The sequence below is a fragment of the Lineus longissimus genome, chromosome 4, assembly GCF_910592395.1.
Source record: "Lineus longissimus chromosome 4, tnLinLong1.2, whole genome shotgun sequence".
In the NCBI taxonomy this organism is placed as follows: domain Eukaryota; kingdom Metazoa; phylum Nemertea; class Pilidiophora; order Heteronemertea; family Lineidae; genus Lineus; species Lineus longissimus.
The window spans coordinates 23,021,180-23,041,574 of NC_088311.1; the positions used below are offsets into that span (position 1 = coordinate 23,021,180).

At 40.0% G+C, this 20,395-nt stretch overlaps 1 protein-coding gene across 9 annotated transcripts in view; it reads right to left on the minus strand.

Annotated features, from left to right (window-relative positions):
• Positions 1-18,282, minus strand: part of LOC135486892 (plectin-like) — a 41,495-nt gene extending 23,213 nt beyond the window's left edge. For 5 of the 9 annotated variants that reach the window (XM_064770048.1, XM_064770051.1, XM_064770052.1 and 2 more), the window contains exons 1-13: positions 18,275-18,282; positions 15,848-15,932; positions 14,056-14,101; positions 13,822-13,902; positions 13,456-13,559; positions 12,884-12,998; positions 12,482-12,545; positions 12,270-12,311; positions 10,549-10,881; positions 9,365-9,519; positions 9,029-9,055; positions 2,088-3,822; positions 805-933 (exon numbers count right to left, since the gene is read on the minus strand). In XM_064770048.1, coding sequence (XP_064626118.1) covers positions 805-933; positions 2,088-3,822; positions 9,029-9,055; positions 9,365-9,519; positions 10,549-10,881; positions 12,270-12,311; positions 12,482-12,545; positions 12,884-12,998; positions 13,456-13,559; positions 13,822-13,902; positions 14,056-14,101; positions 15,848-15,932; positions 18,275-18,278 — 2,920 coding nt within the window. In that variant the 5' untranslated portion in view covers positions 18,279-18,282. Of the gene's footprint in view, positions 1-804; positions 934-2,087; positions 3,823-9,028; positions 9,056-9,364; positions 9,520-10,548; positions 10,882-12,269; positions 12,312-12,481; positions 12,546-12,883; positions 12,999-13,455; positions 13,560-13,821; positions 13,903-14,055; positions 14,102-15,484; positions 15,574-15,847; positions 15,933-18,274 lie in introns of those variants that run through there. The other 4 variants (XM_064770054.1, XM_064770049.1, XM_064770047.1 and 1 more) reach the window with 4 other exon arrangements.
• Between the last annotated feature and the right edge of the window lie 2,113 nt (positions 18,283-20,395).

Below are 20,395 nucleotides of genomic sequence, written 5' to 3' on the forward strand. Positions count from 1 at the left end.
ACAGAAATACTCAGAATGTGACCTTAGTCCCATACAGCACACAACAGTATCGGCCGCACAAAATCTATGACCGGAGCGTGCCCAGCTACAATTACGAGTCTGCGTATTGATCTGATAAGTTATGATAAGATGTGGACTCGCCTGAAGGTGATAATGCCATTTCTTGGCACTGGCAGCAGAACTGTAAACACCGAAATGGCTGCAGCAAGCAGACTGCAGCCGAATTAACTCAAATCGTCACCAGTTGCGACAATTTGAGCCCATGCAGTCTAAATGCAGAAGTTGTGTCCTGGTAATGAACATGGTGACATAAACGCCACTGGACACAACATATATTTCCTTTTGTGCATATCACTTTCATTCAAGAGCAAAGTGCTCATTAGGAGGTGTATTTCCATTAGCAATGATATGTCAGAATTTTCAATGCTAAGTGCAACAAATCAATAAATTCATTTTTCGAGCATGCGATTTCATATCGCACTCACCATGAAAATAGAGTCGGTGGACCAGCTGACTTGACATGCTATTCATAAAATGCAAAGGGAGTGTTTAAATTGGGCAGGGTTTCTGAGTGCTAACATGATTTCATGATTCATGCTCATCACGGCAAATATATTCAGACAGTGCCTCCACCAGTTGGCATGGTGATGAACTTAAGCAGTCCTTAGAGTCAGTGCTTCCACCTGATGGCACAGTCATGAATTAAATAGCGCTCAACTGGAGCGTATGATGAGAGTGCTTCCCCCTTATGGCGTAGTGATGAACTAGGACATCGAAGACATGATAAAATACTTGAGAACGTACCATAACTGGCGTCGATTTTGACTGGTTTCTTTGACGCTGGTTGTTGCTTTCCCTCCAAGTTCGAGTCGCCCTCCATTGCTTCCTCTTCCATATCTGCACCGGCCCAGGATTGAGATTTCTTCAGAAGCACTGCAAAAAGAGAGAACAAGTACAAGAAGGCAAACTTGGTACGCATAATAAAAACAAAAAAAATCGATGCCATCAAAAACAGTGTGGATAAGCTACCTGTTACTGACTGGCATAACCGGTACAAAAAGTCCTGGCAGGGAATCCTCTCCATCAACAGAAACAAAGACTAACGAACTGTTCCTGCATCTAACTGTAAAATCGACAACTCTATCCAAACTTATCCAAAACGTCAAACTCATGTCACACTCATTAGTCACTACTTAGGATTCCTGATCAGGTATCTATTTGACGAATCAGAATTGTACGGCACAGAATGCATGGCCATGATTGAGTACAAGTCTTCTGATTGGTCAATACCAGATCGGAAGTCCCAAATTCCTGCTGAAAGAACGGAGCGAAAGGCAAATGCTTCTCAGCTTAGCGCTGAATTCTTCATATAGGAATGTCATTGCAGACAAACTGTGTGGGCTAAAGTGCCATCTGGCCTCTTTGCCTCTTCACTAAATTCCTTCACCACATTGATATCTCGCGTGAAGTGTCAGCCCTATTACAGCAGGATTGCACGTGTCAGCCAGACATGTTGATGATCAACAATGCATAATAAACATGCTGTTAACCCTTTTGATATCACCATCCCACAGCCCCTTCCCCTTGTTGAAAGCACAAAACATGTAAAATGTGAAGATTATTATTCACATGCAAAATTTTCTTCTGCCTCATCAGATCACCAACCACATTTTATATCATAGAGTCTATGATGGGCCATATTATAGATTCTACGATGGCCTGTCATAGATTCACAAGCAAACAAGCTATGGGAGGGACAAATTTGAGGTTACAAGAAACATGTTGGATTAGTCATGGAAACAAAAGGTTACAAAAGGTTATAGGGAGAACAGGACTGGTTGAAAACATGCTGATTTAGAGGAACTCGCAAAGGCCCACTCTATTAACTGTAAAATGGTTCGAATGTATGATAGAAGTAAGCTAATTACTCAAAATAACGGTTTGAGTAATTTTCAGGAATACTTTGATTTCGAAATGAAAAGATTCATTAATCCGGCCTTTTGGCCTATGCACCAAGCTATACGACTCCAGAAAGTTCAAACATTACTACGATTCCTGGTACAGTAGTCATCATGATATTCCCTTACCTTTTTGTTTCATTACAATGCTGCGCCTCTCCTCCTCATGTGGAGGCACATACTCTGGAAACTCCGGTGCCTCCTCCTCTTCCATCATCCTGACAGCCTTCTCAATATCATCTTTATAATAAGCTTTCGCTTCCTCCGTCGGTGATCGCAGATTCTTCTCCGGAGTCCGAGGTGCCTCTGGCATCTTCCCTTTGGGGAGCGTATTCTGGCCCTTCGATCCTGGTTGAGGCATCTCTTCATCCTGTTCAGGAATTCCCGCCTCGATATTATCCATTTTCTCTGGGACTAACATATCCTCAAATTCCTCCATCGATTCGTCAACTGACCTCCTGTATGCTAATAATCGTATCCCATGCGGCCCGCCGTCACTTTTATGCGCCACATGTACACCCGGTTTACTATCTTTCCCAGGAACGAACGTTGCATTGAAACCGCTTTCGAAATCAGAGTCGCCAGAATCGTGAACTTCGGGGACTTGTAATTCCAGTGATTTCAGTAACATGCTGACGTTGACGTCCTCTTTTTTGTGTTCCGTTTTTGTTACGATTTCTTCACCTACCTCCATATTCACCTGCATAGCTTCACAATTTGAGCACTTCTCGAAAGTCTCATCACTCAATGGTGAAATCTCTCCCGATAAGAATCGATCATCGCCATCCAAAAAGTCTGGACTCAGCGTCAAATAGTCACGATCTAATTCTTCACCAGTGTCAACGCTTATACCAGGACTAGCACTTCTTAAGATATGTGGCACAATTGGACTAGAAAAGGCAGATGGGTGTTCAGCAGATAGGGTAAGAGACTTTGGCCGAGCAGTCTTGACAGTGGGTTCTGGCCATTGTCTCAAAGGCACTGTTGAACTCCGCTGGTGTTGGCGGTGCTGGCCAGGCTCAGGACATGTAGGACTGCGACGACGTAGCACATATGAGAGGCCCTGCAGATCATCTACAATATCACAGTTGGATTGTCCAGCAGCAATGCGCCTTGATGGCTCCGGCCAATCAGAATCTGAGAGTAAATTCGGATCTGAATGCGTCCGATATAAGTTTTCCTGTCTGATCTCTCCAGGATCAGGAGTACGGGACCTTTCTAGTGGATACTGTGATTGTTCCAACTCCACAGGCCGCAACTTACCAAGACGAACCTTAATTTCTCGAGAGGAGAACCGACCAGGTTTTGATCCGATGCCAGCACAGCTGGACAATTGTAGAGCTTTGTGCGAGACAACAGTTTTCGGTACCTCATGAGATTTTGATCCGCGGATGCGATTAGATTTTGTTACAGAATGAGTGGAACGTTGATTAGTATTGTTAGAAACAGATTTGGACACGTAATCAGAGCTTGTGTTACCTTCTACAGAACCAGGGTCACCAGATGTGGCATCAGCACCGATGTTTCCAGTTTCACTTGGTTGGAAAAATAAGGTATTGGTGTATGTCTCCTGTTCAAGTTCCAGATTCGGATTACGCTTTTCTTGACTAGGGCGTTTGCCCGCTTTTGGGAGTTTCGAAGCAGTTTTGGCAGAAGGTGAAATTACAATATCAGGGACGGGTGTGATACGCCTGGTCTCAGGTTCCTCCTCGATGCGTTGTTTGTTAACCAGGGCACGAGCTTTGCGACCTGAAGATGCCAACCAGGGGTCGCTTGCTTCAGGGTCTGATGACAGCCAGTGGCCGGATTTCCTTCGAGGCTTTGTTTCCACGTCTTGAGTCACCGCCTGGTCCTCGGGATCTCTCTGGAAAACAAAACAAGGAAGCTCACATCAGGAACAAAAATTAGAAAAAGGCATTTCCACTGGCAGTTTTCCACTTTCTGAAAGGATTTTGAAAGTATCAAGTGCATGAAAACTATTCCTGCTAAAGTCTGGCTATGTGCTTCCAATCCTTGGAGCAAATGGTGGATGAAAGGGCGAGAGGTTTAAAGCGACCACCCAGTAAAAACTGCCTTGTCTTGCCTTGTTTATCTACAGAGCTGGTTTGAACTGCCTTCCAGACCAGAACAGTGAAAACGTAAAGGCATCAAAGGAAGGGTTCTGATTAAAAAGGTGAACTAATTGGAAATACTTAGAAGGCACATCTTCTTGAGCAGTCACTGGTGCATGCAAGATCATGCGCCAGTCTGTCAATCAAAGGGCAGAAAATCCTCGATCTTTTGTTCTCCAAAATGCCTAATAATGCATAAGAAGGGGTGAACACATTTTTCTTAACCGGCCTTTTCAGTTGAAGTTAGATTGCATCAACTAGTTCGAATCTTATACCTGTTTTTCCAGGGGCACAACAAACAAATGACCACCACAAGGTAATCCAAACGCATCGAAAACGTATGAAAGGAAATACAGAAAGCAGTAAAACATTGTCATGACTTTGATGAGAATGCGGACGACGACAACTTGGAATGCCCATCAAGCCAATGAATGATACATTGGCCACAGAGAAAGCATACCTATGTGATAAAATCATTAGAACATGAAATACTTCAAGGGCTTTAACAATTTCTGGAACAAGTGCTGTGGTATATTGAATTTCATTCTCAAGTGCTTAGGAATACATAGGTCATTGATGGAGGGGAATATCTGATTGGAAAACACCTTTTTGACAGACTCAACTCCCGCAGTTGACTTCCACGACCTCTTGCTGTAGCAGTTGTAAACATCTATAGGTGTCTGAAAACCTTTTTCCGAAAAAATCATCAAAATGTAGCTAGAATATTTACTATTTCTGAGTCACAATAGGCCTATAATGCATCATTCATGTCTTTAGTTGACGCATGGTTGCATCGACCACAATATGACAAAATTACAAACTGTTCAAAAAATTTGCGCGGAAATGCTGAGTGCAACACTAATGTTCATGACAAGATTGACTAAGTTTAAGTGACACGTTATGTGATCAAGTCATGATTCCATAAGTACTTCCCTGAAGAGCCCTTGATTACACATTACATGACTTTATCTCACGCACAGCAACGGGCCCTCGACTTAAAAAGGTCAATTAAAGGTAGGCATATACTTGACACGATTTTTGTACTACCGCATGGTCATGGCCTTCGAAAAGATTCACAGAATATGCATTAAATTTGCCATTAAAAAGATTCTAGATCAAGCTTTTTGGTGAGATTTAATGAGCCATAAATTGACAAATGTCATGCTCTGATAGATGGGACTCCATTAACAAGTCAGGCAGCGTTTATCACCGGACACATTGGATCATTCTAAATTATGGAATGATGAGAATTATGGAATAATATTACAGATGCCATATCACAGGTCTACAGATCACCATTATTGACAGTATCAAGAATGTCCATTAATGTTTATTTAAGCCATGTTTGAAGTATCTATACATTGTACCTCCACTTATCCCAAGGCTTAATCGTGATCCAATCTTATCCTGATCCATTAAACCTTAACGTCTGCGGTCAGTTTATCGACCTTAGGCCAACATTTAATCGAATTCTTTTACTATTTTTGTAACGAACTAGGCATTAAATACCATACATGTACTTCCAATAATCTTTGACTTGTGCCACAAATTACACCACAGACTGGTTGGGGTGTTTAAAAATATGCGTTCAAGGAATCGGCAAAATGTAGTTTCTGGCCAAGGTTTCAAAGGGTTAATTTTGAAAAAATGACTTGGAGCATCGTCACCTAAACAAATATTCTTTGCATTAGAAATGGAACCACTTCGATTAGGAAAACATTTACTAAAAGAGTTCAGGGGTGAGGGTGAACTTCTGAATTTGTATAGCGATCTCTTGGTCAAATACTGGCGATTGCCCTCAGAGGAACGTACAATCATTTTGAGGCCAGCGATGGAAAGTCTAGCTTTGGACACATAAAATTAACAAACTGATTCATGCGAAAACCTTTTCTTGAAATCAGGGCAGGTAGAGGGCTACAGTGATTACTAGTTTATACCCGCACACAAGAAATTATTTTATCGCACACAGCATTTACTATAATTGCAGGGTGCAGCAACAAAAAGTGCATGTTTGTGCGGCACTTGACAAGACCAAGTTAGGTAGCAACATGCCTAGAATCATGCTGCTATAGCCTCACTGAACTGAACGACCACAATACTCCATAATCGCGTACAATATGGAGGGTTTTCCGAATTTTTCACCGCACAGCATGACAGAACAATAGCAGGGACAAGTGTGTCCTTACAGCTGTTTCAATATGAATACAACGTCTCCACCCAATGTCAGTTTATTAGACAATGCTAAACATGTTCATGGATTTTATACTGAACTGTGCCACGATATCAACGATAAAACAAGCCTAACACGAAGTGTGGCACAGACTTCTCTGCGTCTGTTCAGTGCTGACTACAATTTAACCCTTTCCCCACCATGCTTCCAAGTTTGGCAGAAGTCTCACATCAGCCATATTGGCATCTTTACTATTATTCCAGCCTTGCGTATTTTTTGTAATGTTTTTACGCACAACCACAAAACTGTTGATCATAAAACGTGAATGCCAGTGTATCAATATCACAGCACATCAAATATTTATCAGGTTTTGATGAATTACACTTACATCAATATTTAGAAAGTGGTAAGCTAAATTCATTGATGTTATAATGATTTTCACAATGTCGATAAGAGTAAGATTCAATAAAGACTAGGTTATCCATGCTAATATCGCAAGAGGGTTAAACCCTCTGATAAAGAAACTTATCGAAATCAAATTCAGTAAACCACAACTAGCCCAGCTGCATACTTGCATTGACATGCACTTCAATAATCACATTCATAACAGTTCTTCATTGATTACTTGAATGCAGCTGCATCTAAGTAAGCTTTTAACACCAAATCATTGCTGATTGATCTAATAGAATAAATAATTGTGTCGATTGCATCAACTGCACAATGGGATCCAGCATATCATCACTGAGCAATGAGTTATTTTCAAACATGGAAATGCATTTTCATTTGATATCATTGTGAAAGTGAACATTTGTGACCCGCTCTACCAAAACTAGGCGCTTGTCGCATCTGAACTCGACAGGTTGATACAGACTTGTTGTTCATTTCCCTATTGAAGACCTTTTGTGAAATCTATTACAAACTGATTTGGTCACATTGGTTGGTAGTTTTGGTAGAGCGGGTCACATTTGTGACCCACTACAGCAAAATGAGTCGCATGTCGCTTCGAGCTTGACAGGTTGAGGCGGACTGGTTGCTCATTTCACTATAGTCTTCCTTTTGTGAAATCTGAGTGTATCAATTTCTTCTATTATGTCATGGTTTCATTTCAGGCTCATTTTCTGTGCGACATGCGACCCATTTTGCTGTGGTGGGTCACATTTTACCTCTCCTTGACCTTTGGAGAGAGGGGGTATGTCCCATTACAATAAAATAGCCCCAATAAGTAATTTTAGTATAGCTTTATCACCTGTGAACTAGACAATAAAAGCCAATTTTATCTAAGTTAAATGAACATGTATTGTTTTATCTCCTGTGAACTAGACAATCTGACATCTGACATCCAATTACAATACCAAAAAGTAGCCTAATAATCATCAGCTTCAAAAGTTTGATGCTTTGACATGTTGAACTGGGTACCCCACTCATTAGCTGCAAGGCTAATAGGATCATATCAACGTGGTTATCTAAACTGATATTGAAACAATCCGATATAACACCTTTCAAAGAATAGGCCTAAAGAATAATTCACACGTCTTACCTATCCGAGCAAGGCGTAGAGAATTTATAATCCTTTAAATATCCTTAACTAAAATCACTACCTATAAAATCAGTGTCAACTCCACATTTGGTGGGTCCACCACATGTTCTGTGCTATCATGACAGAAGAGTTGAACAGACTGTGTCCCATACTCGCAGAAGTAAACAAGTTTATAATCCAGTCGACACAACATGGGTCAAACCCATTGATCACGAACCGTGTAATGGGTTTTGATACACAATACATGTGGAGACGACAATAAATGGCACACTACATTTTGGGTGGGTGTTTGGCCACCAAGTGGTAATTTCAGGAACTAAGTAGCTAATTCTGGTAATGATCTGTCACCGGGTGGGGCTGAGCAAGCTTTGAATAAAGGAGAGGTACTCTCAGGTGGATAGTATCACTTTTATAGTGTTTTATCCAGAAAATTGGAAGGGCTGGGAATTTGGGAATGAGCAAAGAAAAGGGCACGCTGGAACTGAGAAAGAGGGCAGGGTTACCGTCATTCTGTAGTAGAAAACACATTACGTGTTCTGAAGAAAGGCACGGAGCACTTTTAGAGGGACTGTGTGATATACCTGACTGAATACTCTCACAGTCAAACAACTTTCTTTGCGGGAGATGCCTCTGATATCCAGCATACTGATTCAGGTGTATAGCTCATTGTGAATTATTGACAAGCAGAGGGGATTTCACATCGTAAATGTATCTGAAGCACCCTTTATCATCATCATCGTGGCCAAGTTGATGATTTTGTGACAAAATTGAACGATTTAAAATGGTAGCTATAGAAACCACATCATGTGAACTGGGCAGGGCCGCGGTTTAAAACTTCATGTACAGAACCTGTGTTGAAGCATAAAGCTGATATATGGTCTAAAGTGTGCCAATGGATATTTTGGCAAATGCTGACATTTTTCTCTTTAGGCATATCCTGGAGGGACTAAGTTGTTCTCTAATTCTATTGAACCCAAGGGTAGCGAAAAGGCAAAGACCCTTTCAAGGATTAGGGCGGGAAGGATCAAGGCTAATGGCAAAAATGACAAGTCACCTGATATTCCAAGAAATCGTTAGAATAAGCTACATCCTCAAAATCAAAAATAACTCAAATAACTCAAATGACATGGGACCTTGCTTGAAATGCCAGCTGGGCACTATATAGCTGGAGGAAAACCTGAAATTCGTTTTTCCCTAGGTTCCCTTAAGCCAAATATGACCCATGGTACCTCAAGACTTTAAACTCACTTACCGAATTTCTGCGCCTGAAGTAATTTTTCTATGTCAGATGAAAACAATGCACATTAATGCAACCACACAAATTTGAGGCCTACTGCTACTGGAAGAGGCAGCAAAAAAAGACTTCCGAATTATTATCCCAGGATAGAATCAGGAAGATGTTAGAAAAGCTTCCGACAAGACTCTCGTTGCCTGTAAAAGAAGGCAGAGTAAGGTCCGCCTGACAGTCATTGCTTTATAACCATCAATCATGACCATACACTGGGAGAGGTTCTCATATGCATGTTTGACGGTATTATACATAAGCATTTCAGAATCGTTAAAGTTTTCCAAATGAACGATTACCTACCAGCACCAGCCTGCCTCCTTGTCTGTTAAGACTATTCATCTCATTTCTAACTTCCTGGAGTTTATCGTTTATGTAGAAAATCTCCTGCGACCCTCCGTTCACCCCTGGCTGTAGTTCACTGACCTGGCACCAGAGATCGTCTTCTTCAGCAGTTACTACAAATAGAGATAAGCGGAATGACAAACTAGCAGAAGAATTTCAAATCTGCTAAGTAAAAGTTGAATTTTTGTGCAGAAATTAACAGCAATGAATCGTTTCCGTCCAAAACTGCCTGAAGAAAAAAGTTGTATTAATCAAGAAGTTAACCAAGAGAGAAGACAGTTGAAAACAACAGACCAAAAACATGCACAAAAATCACACCTGTAAACTTTTCCTAGCCGACTGCTAACGCTAAAATCCAGCCCAGTTGGCATACAGCCGCAACATTTTCAATCAAATGCCTGGTGGGGTGTGAAACTAGAATCAATAATTTCCAATCAAAAATTCATGGGAATTGTGGTTTGAACATTTCAGTCTGACTGAATAGTACCTAAATTTTGATTTCCAGTTTGTAATTGATGACATTCCTATACATGTATGATTTAAACACATTTAATGTACAATTCTGGCCTACTTAGCATGGAGTCACCGCTTGTCAATTTCATTATATCTTTGTAAGAATCGCATGTAGAATTGTATACATATTGAAGCAAAGGTTGGTTGAAATGGAAAACACTTGTTGATAGCCGAGCAACACGTCCCGCACTGCTATGAAAATGGCTCAAGCACCTCAGGCAGCAGAACAAGTGAAAATTTCCGATATTTTAGCCGCACTTAGACTCAAGGTACATGCTATGCTAATAGTCTACAATGTCAACTACATATGGTCGAAACAAAGCATACCGAAAGCACTTGGAAGCAATTCTGCTACAAGAATGTCAATACTTCGAATGTTTGAAAGTAACTTGTTTGGTTCAGTCATAGCAAGAGGAGCCATTACTGGTAACTGGCAACGATTTTGGACCATGACGTAGATACAACCCACTGAACACTGCATGACCCCATCTGAATATATCATCACCAGATCATAATATGCATCAAAAGGTACAGGTGTTGGGAAGGTCTCCTGTTTCAGCCTTAAAGGAATTGCAGGAGGTTCACCTAAAGATTATCACAACATCACCATCTACTAATCCCTCACTCACCCGAAACAGTCCTGAACACTAGATCATCCTCCGCCGCCCCAAAATCAAATGAACCCGTCTTCGATAGTCTCCGAGCCGCCCATGTCTCAAGAAAATTATCATCAAACGTCGCTACATCATCCTTTGAATCATCACCATTTAGCACCTGTCCATCACCTCCCGTATTCCATGCATCTGATTGGCTTGAAGTATTTAAGTCCACGTTTGAAAATAAGTCTGTACCGCTGAACTGAGTATCCTGCAGGAAATTCGAATCGAACGGATCCTGTGACTGTGGTATGAATGGCCAGGGATCCTTCCCAGGGTGTGTTGTTGCACCTGTTTTCTTGGCCTCTGAAATCAAAATTGTGGGTGATTTAAAGGGAATCTGTCACAGAAATGAGAAGCTCTCTCATAGGGTTAAGAAGTGGCTATGAAGTATTGCAAATGTAGCACATTGCTTTTTTACATGAAATATAGGAAAGATGGGGTTCATTGGGCCATGGAAAATAACATTGCTATTGAAAACAATAAATGTCACCAATTCAAATGAAATATCAGCAAAATGATGTTACTGCTGACATGAAACTTTGACAGCATAAGTCATAATTTTATGAGGTCTTTTATCATTGCACAGGAAATTGTCATGTTCAGCTATTTTCAAGCAACCTTTATTGAGAAACTTCACTCAAAGTATGCTTACAGTTTATAATTGTCGAATCTTGTATACTGCTGTGCCGACGGTATTATATTTCTTTAAACTGTGCATCCAAATTATGAAAGATTTGTTTAATACGGTGGCGTCATCTCTCAGGCTTTGAGTGATCGAGTGACACAAAGGCAATTAACAGAATAGATTGTGAGGTTGAAGCTCCACACGGATGGGCAATTTTTGTCGCTGTGACTGTATAGTAAATAATCAGCAATAGCTAAAAGGCATGGAATTGAAAAAGACTAAAACTATAGTGAAAAATTTACCATGAAAGGGACTTTATTACAATGATTAAAACTTCAGCAGCTAATGTGGAACTTAGTTACTGTCAAATGAAAATGAGTAAACTGCCAACTTTTGGCTTCAAAAACCTTCTAAACAGATTGCAGCAGAGTAATTGGATAAGATTGGGTGGTACAAAATGAAGTCATAAATGACAAATGGCCGACACCATGTTTTTACCATTCCAGTATTTCTCTTCATTGACTGACTCTCAGAGGTGTCGAGATAAGTGTACAATCAGACATGCAGATGATATTCACTGCACAGATCAACAGAAAAGGGTTAAAATATGTTAGGCACTGATTTATTTTGGCAAATAGAAACAGTGTGCTGAGCAACTTCATGGGGACACTCTGTGATCTAACCCGCAATCACTATACTCAACATAACTCAATGAATATGATCTACCTCATCACGATGAGGATGTACACTGCCACCTTTGAAGATACGGTTGAACCAACACCAACAGTTCAGTTGAATTTAAAGGAACTATATCATGAGCTCATTTGGTATATTCTCGGACGTTATTGAAGTGTAAACTTCACATCTTCTTTTTCTGTTCATCGATAAACAAACATTTTTGTCAAAGGTTCTTCATGGTATTGATGGTTACAAAAAACTGCTCACTATAGAGTCCCTTTAAATCTGAGGTGACAGGGTTGAAGAGAGTGATTGATATTTATAGAGCATAGTCCCTTTAAGACCGGGTGGCAGGAAAAAACATGCAGCGATTGTGTAGCATGCCTACCATAATTAGAGGTACTTCTTCCGTCAACCATCTCCACTATGTCTAAGATTAAAAGAAAATTTCTTATTATATCGATCAAATTCGAATCACCAGAAAACTTTTTGCCAAATATGTTTTTAACTTGTTTTTTTCTGCTCAAAATGATCAGCCAAAAGAAATTTGGCTTTGAAAATTTTTCAGAATTTCGAACTTAAGCTCAGAATGATTCCTACCTTTTCTCTCCTCAAAGAGTTGATGGAAGGGGTCGAGTTCTCGTGACATCTGCTTCTGCCGTTTCTGAAAGGAAGATAATGAATCTTTGATTAAAACTGATAACAACACCGAATTTGTTGGACCAAATTGTCATAGGTCTACAACTCAATCACTTGGCATCATCATCAATGACGACCTGATATATTTAGTTCAAAATACATCTGTCAGATAGAGACACTGAATCAGCTAGCTATTTGGAAATTGGCAGGAGAAAGCTTGGAGTTCTCAGAGTAAACATAGGGGGTGGACCAAGGTGTCCCAGGAAGGAAGGCCTTGCAAGGAGACTAAAAGAGTCAAGGTGTTTTTCCTGGACCACCTGTTATTACGAACAGCGTACATCTTTAAGGATACGATTGTCTTACCTCTTTGATCTGACTAGCATCATTTTCAACTTTCTTGATGTCCTGTGACAGTTTTTGTTCTTCTAATATTGCCTTGACAGTTTCCTCTCTCACTTTTTCATGTTCCTTCTTTAATCTGTAATAATTAAAACTAACATAGTGATGACTTCCAAACAAGATATTGTTGAGAGATCATGACTTGAGCCAAAATCTAATGAAATACAACTTGTCAAATCATGCTGTGCAAATATGAGACACGAGTGATACAAGTAAGCTGTTATTAGTAACCATACAAAGAAGACAGTTTCTTTCTGTGGTCTGGGAATGCAATCACATGGATCATGACAGCCACAAGCTGATACTTGAGGCAGAGACAATAGAAGAGAGATAGCGAACCCACCACCCAGCCACAGATGTTGCAGTATCGAGCAAATACATGTAGACTGGAGCAAGTCTGCGGAAATATGGATTTTGCTGCGATCTCTGTATGCTGATGAAACACATACGCTAAGTTCTTTTGAAGCTAGGGATTCAAGCCCACCTCTGATCACTTAATGCCAAGTCCCCTCCCCATCCTCTGATAACCTCCCTACCTCTTTGTGACGTCTTCCATTTGCTTGATCTGTTCTGTCTCGGTTTCCATCAGACACTGGAACTGGTCATCTGCTTCCACGCCATTCTCACTCAACAACTTTTGCTAAAAAACAAAAAAAAACAAACAAACATATTATCAAGGATTAAAGAGCATATATATAACATGTAGAGTAGACCCTTGATGGTCAAATAGGTGATCTCGAGGTGGCTCAGTATCAAAAAGGGAGGCAAGGAGCTTGCTCACAACTAAAACGCTGTCATAAGGTCTAATGATATAATACGTTTGCAGAGATGATGGAGGACAACTACCAAATGTCGATAAGGAGGCAGATATGGGTCGGAGGTGGAAATCAGAATGGACTTACCTTCAACTGAGAGAGTCTGAGTTTTTCTTTCTCCAACTCAAGTCGTCGTTGTTCTCGGTCATGCTCATTTTTCCTCCTCACCTGGAAAATATGATTTTTGATCTGATTCTCTGCTCGGCCACCAGGGGGCTAAACCTGAACACCTCAATAAATGCTATTATTCCTCTACAAGATGTACTTGCTCGATTTCCACAAATTGTATATCCTGGGTACATTCAACAAAGTTTGACTTACTTTGAGCGACATCAGACATTGCTTCTTTGTCTCGAGTGTCTTCACCCTGGAAAAAGCAACATAATTTTAGAGAAACTTTATTCAGAAAAACAGTTGAACCTCCCTTAGCTCAGCAGGCACCTCTCTTGATGGCAGCACACCCTCTCTATTTATAGGGATATAGAATTTGGTCCGAAATTGGACCTTTCTACATAATTTGAACTCTGTAATCAGGAAACTAGCAATTTCTCTTACTGCAATCTGTGTGTGACATTGCCATGACAACATGGGAATTAAGTTTGGAATGTGGCTGCCGGATTTAATCGCATCAATCGTCTCATTCTTGAGATGTTAAGCAGACATATTAACATTCAAACCATAGGAGTTATGGCTGTCTGCAGCAGCTCAATAAACACAGTATCACCATGTAATACTCCCCTTGTCAGTAGCTTGAGGCTCTATGAGATGATATTCAATAGCCCTTCAGTTTTCAAGCTGAACTGATCACATGACATTTGTCATGATTTCAGGATGGTAAATAGAGAACCCTTGATTTAAACTTGGAATAAACTTTATTATTCCTCATCGATTGTGTAGGAGGACGACATCCTCCCACACCAATATGTTTCCCTGACTGAATAGGCCTCCTGCATCATTTTCAATTAAACCAGGCCTCATCTCATACATAATAGATGTCTTGTCTGTTGGAGCATCATCAAAGGTATTGTCATGACTGACGAATATAGACATCTTTTCTATTTTCATATCACTAAAGGATGACTGTCGTGAGAAAATGTCACGCCGGCCGGCACCAATGAGATTAACAGATGCTATGAAGAGGGAAGTTCGCAAATGTAGGCAGACCAGAAAATTATCTGTCTTCAAACTGTACACACTTTTTGTGGTATATATGTTTGTGCCCCCTACTTCGGAACTCTGCCATTTTACCTCCAAGTGCCAACCCAATATTGTATTGAGACACTCTTCCTTTAACACTGGTTTATCAAATATGGATATTTGCTGAGACAATGGTATCACGGTGTCAGCTGACAGCTTCAGGCAGTCTTGGTATGGACTGTATCTGGTGATAGTGATCGCAATTATGATCAAAGGCAAATTGTGGGTGAGCATCAAAGCGGCCTTTGCCATAAAAGGCAAAACCAAATAGCTGACAACCTGATTTATTCTATTAGGAATGTTTACAGTTGCAGAAATAATCAAAATGTGATATAAATTTTCGAAGAATGAACGCAAACTAATCAGTACATGCCCATTCAGACTAGTCCGGATTCAAAGTTGACAATATATCGAGCTGGCCCTGTCAGGTCAAGAAACCTAATTGTCTTATCCCATTGGCAGTACAAACAATGAGGTCAAACTCTCCTCCTCCTTGCAAGTGGAGGGAAGGGGCATCAGAAACTCATATAATATAAAACAGGAAAATACCTACCTCTATTTATGATCATATATCACATGGCATGAGGATATTTTAAAGTGAGTGTGAAAGTGTCAGAAATCAAGCAAAAATATCACATCTGGTGGTAAACATAGATTGAACTTTCTAACGGTCAATATAACCTAGTTTTTGAACGACACAGCCAGAACATATAAGAAATTCATTGATTTTTGTGGAATCTGACTTCAACTATCTGAGGTCATATAACTACTTAATCAATATGTGAGTGAGTCACAACTGTGACTGCAAAATGTGTCACATTGATTGAAGGAAGGGTAGCCTATGGCGTAATAAATAGTCAAGTGAAAATAGCATATATCAAAGTTTGGCAAACAATTCAATGGTGATTGCCCATACCTTGATCTCTTGCCATCGAGCGAGTTTGGCTGGACCCGATGAGGAAGAAGAGCCAGGACATTGATCCCACTGTGGATGTGGTAACCTACAAATAGAAATGATTTTCAACATGATAATCAACAGGCACTTTGATATTGCAAAATTGACACATCAATGCCTGGGTACAAAAAAATTACAATGGAGATCAGCTCTGCAAAGAGAACACCCTCTTTTTGATGAACTCTGCAGTTTCAAATCTATAATGAAGGGTGAATGGTACTCTACTGGAACCAGGCCCCACTTGTTCAAGTTTTGTCACTAATGCTGGCATAAACTTGACTTGGTGTGCCAATAAGTTAAGCCAACAGCAGTCTTATAGTGATATAACTTGTTTTGAACAAACAGGCCCTGGTACCAGATTGATATCAATTATGAATCGCTCGGCTCGTTGATCAGGGTAAACCTCCAGCGCCGGAAACAAGCGATTATCACCGGATGGTGATCGGTTGTACATGTAGCTCCTAGTCATAATCGATATTGAGTTCGATGAGGAGAATTCAGACTGATCTGGCAGCCAGTGATTTTCATTCCAAGGAAGAAATAGACACATCATCATTGGTACAGTGGAACCCCGTGAACAAGACTTAAGTATAACTTTACAGTAGATTTGATGGATTCCCCCTTGTCATGTTTATGCTGAACTATACAGACACTTATTTGCTGATTCAACTGCAAATGTTCACTTGATCGAAGCACACGTAATGACATGGTGATCACATGTGGCTTACTACTCAACATAGTAAACCATGTTCCACAACAGAAATCAATCATGTTGTGGATTTTGCATTGATACAGTAGCCTGTATGCTGTACAATCATTTAATCTCTAAGCAAAATAATGGCCAATGTATTAGCTAATGTTATTGCTACATAAAATATCAATGAAACGGAGAGGACAACTACAAGCTACCTTGTATTGTCAGTTTACTCAAAACTAATAACGTGGATGCTGTCATCGTGAGAGGTAATCCAAAACTATACAACTTGGATGCAATGAGTCCAGTGGAATCACGGAAATACCATGGATATTACCTTTTTCATGAATGAAGAAATCCAAGTCCTTTTAATTTCACCTGCTACACCTACAAAGTTCACCTCCAACAAGGTATTGGGTGAATGTTATATGTATCCCGATACTGACTCTAGGGTATCAATCAATCAATCGAGGCATATGCTATTTATCAGAACAATCCACCATCAAATCAAATGAAATTGATAACAAGCGGCACACCACATGTTTCCAGAGGTTCTGAGATCTACAGGTCAAGGATGGTAATAGGTCAAAGGGTTATCAAAATCCACAATTGGCAAAGACAAATCCAACATCGGTCAGTTTCTTCCAAGTTGACACGCTCAGCACCTTTACTCACAATCATGGAATAGAATATCATATCCTTGTACATGTAGCCGGGCCTTGATTAATCCATTAATCCAAAATTGATTCACCACAAGAAGTGACTTATTGACTGTTATCCATTTTTCATCACACTCCGCTTTTGTCGACTATTCCCAAAGCCATTCACAAGAACTGAAACTGTACCACTCATGCGTTACTGCAGTGAGCCTACTGTAACGTCTGGTAGGGAGATAAGTTACATTACAGCTGTCACTCTTTCATCGTACAGCATTTTCCTCGAACTGAATCAACGAATAAGTCACATAGAAGCTACATCCTGAGGCATTTTCGCTGTCACAGCAATTCAATAATGAATGGATGGTTTTTTGTTCATGCGTGCATTCGATGCATCAATCACAGAACTTATGAAACAGGGATTTGTGCCAACACTTAACTGAATCGGTTGAAACGACCCCCTCTATTGTGAATAATTAATGACAGCATCCGTTCAGCCAAGAACTTGAGTGTGGCAGATATATCCACTTAGCATCGGTGGATCATTTCACAGATACACTGAATACGTACTTCTTTTGGCACTTTGCACATGTGTACCAAACACGAATGGGAGTTAATCGAATACAAGTTTAGTGCACTTTATATCGAAGCCTTTGTTTGCAAAAACATAGAAACTCAAGGAATATTAGCTAGTTTTTAGTCTCCATCACCATGGATAGGCAATTGAAGCAAAGTGTCTTGCCCAACAGATGGAACATACAAAATACCTTATTGTGGGAGCAGTTTTCCACAACAAGCGCTAGAGAAGGACATCAGCCATAAAGCTGATTAATCAAGGACCCCACAGCCGGAGATGGCTGAGACACCTGTTGGTGTAATGCAGAACTACTCATCTTACTTTGACGGGACAATGCCACAGTGACATAACCTGAATTTACTGGATGACTGAGTGCATTCCTTCAAGCCTTCAAAGCGAACACTCAGTTAGCTATAAGAACAAAATGATGTCTACTCAGCGATATTTGACAATTCACTCACCCATTCTGGCAAATCTCACAAGGTGGCAGGCGATTGAGAATTCATCCAGGTTCAGTTTGTAGTCCCTGTCAATGTCGCTGAGGTCCCATATCAGCGCCAGGTCATAAAGGTCGAGTTTGGAGGACACCAAAATATCACGCACTAACTCAGCTGGAAATAAAGAATACATGTGGTAGAAAAAGTACAGCATTTTGGAAACTACCATACATTTTCTAGTTAAAGAGTTCACAGCTTAGTTTATCTTTAAGATGTAAGGTAGGATGTACAATTATAGCCACGGCTATATGAAATATGAAAAATGATTTGATGATTTTCTTGAGTAATTTCAATGTTGTCAAGATGTGTTTCGACACAACAAAAGCAATAGGTAATAATAACAGCAGATGAATTACTCCTTCAAATGCTTTTCCTATGACAAGGTTTTCTGTAGTTTAAACTTGAGAGAGTGGATGCATTCCAAAGCTAGTCAATCCTCAAGAGAAGCACCACTTTTTGTCTCAAAAAGGGCTAAAGTCAGCATGAAAAACACGTTCTCTGAGATGTCTAGGGGTGCGGTTGCAGAGAGGGTCACAATTATGATTGACTCCATGACAAAGAGATGGCAACACTGTACGCATAAGAATTAGCAAGCTACAGGTTTTTCAAACAGCTAGCTAGCAGCAGGACACCCACTTATGAAAGGATTAGCCTCGATTATCTTTTATGGAGTTAACAACAAAGAAAGTGTTTCTAATACGGCCAATAACATTCTCTTTCAAAAACCTTAAGTAGGAAAACACAGGGAATGTTTCTGTTAGCTCTTTAATTGGAAAATTATATATTACCAAGAACCAGTCTTTTTTAATTCTTGATATAACTAATGCCATTAGCATTTTACTACTATGTGACATGCTAACACACATTTGTAGGGCCTACCATGAACATTTTCAAAGGAACTGCATTGTTTTTCACGAGTCAAACTGTGAACGTCAGAAGGGTAACCTGTTCCTGTAGAGGATCAAATGACAGCTGTAAAGCATTGTTGACTTGGCAGCATACCAGGGATATCAAAATATCTCTTCAACCAATTATCATATCATGTCACACCAGATTATTACCTTACAAGGGGCAAGGCGTCACTTCTTGAATAGCACTAGCCACGATCTCAATCTCATCAAGCTTGAGTTAACGCACATCAGTAAATATAGTAACTCAATAATGCCAGTCACATTCTTTCAGCTGACTATTAATTCCTTAAAGGTACAATGCTTCCCTGTCTTGTTTACTCAACCGATGAAACCTTGAAGTCTAACATGTCAGAAGTAAGGACTCTCAATATCATGACAATGAGCTGATAGTATGAAGGGTTGGGTGTCGGCCAGGGTCAATTCAGGGCCATATTTATGACAGTTATGTCGATGGGAACAATGACAAAGTTCGTGAGGCACACTTGACAATATAGATTTGCCAGCCTGTGTGTGGACATTTTGCATGAAAAGTCATTCATATCGAAATGATGGTGCTGTCATTTAGAAGACATCAATATAGAAACGATCTTTCTAGCTGTTTCCTTGAGAACCAAAGTGATTATATTATAGAAAACACATTATTCATTATTCTAAGCATGCATAGGTCATTTAACATTGCTGTAATAATATCACCAGAAAACAAGATTTAGAAGTCATATCATAATTGCATGTAGAAGGAAATGCCTGGACTTGTCCCAAATTTTAGTAGGCGTATACTAACATAAGCTAAAAGTAGTGTATTTGTAGCATAGCAGAGCAGCAAGCTGAAAATAGGCTATTCCCTTAAGTCAAGCAAGAAAGCTGATTAGACACCCACTAAAACCCCTTTGAATTTTCAATACAAGGTTTATTCTGAACTTTGCAACATATAATTGTTCACTCACTGACATATTTTTCTTTAACTTCATCAGGCTTCATTTAGTAATGAAGAAGTTGCTAAAAGGTTTTGATTTGAGAAATGCAACAGGCCGCCTGAATTTGGGTCATTTCAGGATGTGTTTTCAATCTTTCTTTGAAAATCAGTGAATCATGAAACTGGGGCTATAAGCACCCAATGAAATATCATAGTTCTGGTCAGCACTTCTAGGTCCGTCACTTGTAGTGTACGGGGTAC